At 37.7% G+C, this 2,965-nt stretch overlaps 1 protein-coding gene across 1 annotated transcript; it reads right to left on the reverse strand.

The window, feature by feature from the left end:
* Positions 1-665: 665 nt before the first annotated feature.
* On the reverse strand, positions 666-1,604 carry LOC103213236 (olfactory receptor 1030-like). The gene has a single exon (XM_007959086.1). It carries the CDS (start codon positions 1,602-1,604, stop codon positions 666-668), a length of 939 nt encoding a protein of 312 aa, XP_007957277.1.
* Between the last annotated feature and the right edge of the window lie 1,361 nt (positions 1,605-2,965).

The raw sequence follows: 2,965 nt of genomic DNA on the forward strand, positions 1-2,965 counted from the left end.
TATTAATGATATTATTTGATAATTCCTGCATTCTGTAGGATCACCTTTCTTTGGGTTGGGTACAAATATGGATCTCTTCCAGTCAGTTGGCCAGGTAGCTATCTTCCAAATCTCTTGGCATAGATGAGTTAGTGCCTCCAGCACAACATCTGTTGAACATCTCCATAGGCACTGTTTTTTGCAAACTCCTTCAGTGTAGCTTCAACTTCTTCCTTCAATACCATTGGTTCTTGGTCATATGCCATCTCCTGAAATGGATGATCATCTATCAATTCTTTTTGGTACAGTGACTCTGTGTATTCCATCCATCTTCTCTTGATGTTTCCTGCATCATTCAACATATTGCCATACATATATCTTAGCCGTAACCTATGGTAATTCTTTCTTTTATATTTTGCATGGATATTTGTACTGTGCACACAATCATCTACTTACAGATTTTATAGGGTAATAATAATACCTCCTGAGCTTCTCTTTGAATTTGTAAGCTCTGTTATTATTGTGTCTATGTGTGTTTACTTACTGAGATAGCACTATAAATTCTAGAAAATAATTTGACAAACTTCCAAGACCATATATGAAGTAAGTTAGACAAAGAAAAAAAATATATATCAGTAGCCCAGATAATTAAGATGTATTATGTATTTGTATCCAAAATGTCTACCTTATTTAACAAACAATTTCTGATGTATAGCTTTCCTTATGGCTCTTTTCACATCTTTGTTCCTCAGGCTATAGATCAAAGGGTTTAACATAGGACTCACAAAGATATAAAAAACAGCTACAATTTTCCCCTGTACCACAGATGTCTCAGAAGGGGGCCTCAGATACATGCAGAACAGAGTTCCATAAAAGACGGTGACAGCTGTGAGGTGGGACCCACAGGTGGAGAAGGCTTTGCGCCTCCCCTCAGCAGAGCGGATGCGCAGGATGGCTGTGAAGATGAGAATATAGGAGATGAGGATAATAGTGAGAGAACAAGTGAGGTTCAAGCCAGCCCCCACAAACATGGCAGTTTCTTTGACAAAAGTATCCGAGCAGGCAAGGACTAGGAGAGGTGGGTCTGCACAGTAAAAGTGGTTGATCTCATTGGGTCCACAGAAGGACAATCTCAGCATCAGTATGGTCTGTGCCAGACCATTTGCAAAACCATAAATATAAGGAGCAGCAACCAGAGAGAAGCAGACACATTTGGACATTTTGCTACCATATACCAAGGGTTTGCAGATGGCCATGTAGCGGTCATAAGCCATGACTGTAAGCATGTAATAATCTGTGATCACCAGGGCAATGAAAAAGTGGAATTGTACAAAGCAACCAATGAAAGAAATAGTTTTTCTCTTGGATAAGAAGTTAACCAGCATCTGTGGAGTGACATTGGTGGTATAACAGAGATCTACAAAGGAGAGGTGACTGAGGAAGAAGTACATTGGAGTGTGCAGTTTTGAATCACTTCTAATTAGAAAAATCATGCTCACATTTCCAATGACTGTGATGAGGTAGATCCCCAGGAACACAACAAATAGGACGGGCTGCATGTCAGCTCGGTCGGTCAGGCCCAGGAGGATAAACTCAGTCACCACTGTGTAGTTTTTCTTTAACATTGTGTTTCCTTGGCTTCTGGTGAGGTCTAAAGAAAATGAATTTTTTTTTTTTTTTCCAGTCACTCTGAAAAAAGATTTTGATACTCTTTTTTCCTCAAATTTATAGCATAAAGAAATATCTTAGTGTTCATGTCATTGATATTTTAAACATTTATATCAGTACAAAATTCCCTATATATATGTTGTTGTTGTTATGTGCCGTTAAGTCAGACCCGACTCATAGTGACCCCTCTTCGGGTTTCTGAGGCAGTATCACTATGGAAGTAGATTGCCCCATCTTCCTTCCGAGGAGTGGCTGGTGGGTTTGGTTTGAACCGCCAGCCTTCTGGTTAGCAGTCAAGTGCTTTAGGCACTATGCTACCAGAGCTCCCCCCATATATATATGTGTGTGTGTGTGTGTGTATACACACACACACATATATATATATATGTATATACATATATGTATATATATACAGCATTAGTTTCAGATGATACCTTTCTGAAATTCATTATTATATCCACTTGCAATTTTCTTGGACATATGAATGTAAACATTATGTTTATTTGAGTTTGTATTATTTTCCTTTATAATACACCTTTTGATGCAGTATCCAAAATATCAGTCATGGAAAGTCCTCTCTGTCAGGCATGGATGAATTGACTTGGGGATAAGAGGGATTGGTGTGTGGAGCTTTATTGATCTAGGACCTCTTTCATTGCTCCTCTAAACCCAAGATCACTGATCATTTTCAAGATTGTCCCTCACCTGCCAAAGCTTATCTATTTTCTCCACTCTAGAACCTCCACTGGATCTCATAATAACTATTTCTCCTATCACTTAAGTTTTAAGTTGAGGATCTCCTATATTTGTATATTTTTGCCCAAGGGTGTGAACATTGGGGAATGGAAGTAAATCTTACTGTTTTATCTATAAATCACAGCTATAAATAAAGTACCTTAAAATGTGTGTTTCTGCATATATATATATATATATATATATGGAGTGTGGCAATTAGGAAAAAATAATGTGTAAAATGTTTCCCTGGGGATTGCTGATACTTAAACAAAGTATTGAGAAACATTGCCCCAATCATAATGATCTTGTAACTCTACCTCACTCTATCTACTTGCAAAATTAAGAAAACCACTACAACATGCATACATCTTCAGTTATTCAAGACATGTACAGAATTTATCGCCAATTGATGATCACGTTACTCATATGACTAAGACAATAGTTACTATATCACAAAGTGCACTTCTCCACATTTTGGCAGGAAAAAAGTGACCATGGAGACCATCATGGAAATACCTCTATCCTTCTTCAGTGATACGTACCCAGGTGTGCAATGTTATACCAGCTCTTAATAGCTATAATA

Source organism: Orycteropus afer, unplaced genomic scaffold (assembly GCF_000298275.1).
Source record: "Orycteropus afer afer isolate SDZICR_OR568_19922 unplaced genomic scaffold, OryAfe1.0 scaffold01435, whole genome shotgun sequence".
Lineage (NCBI taxonomy): Eukaryota > Metazoa > Chordata > Mammalia > Tubulidentata > Orycteropodidae > Orycteropus > Orycteropus afer.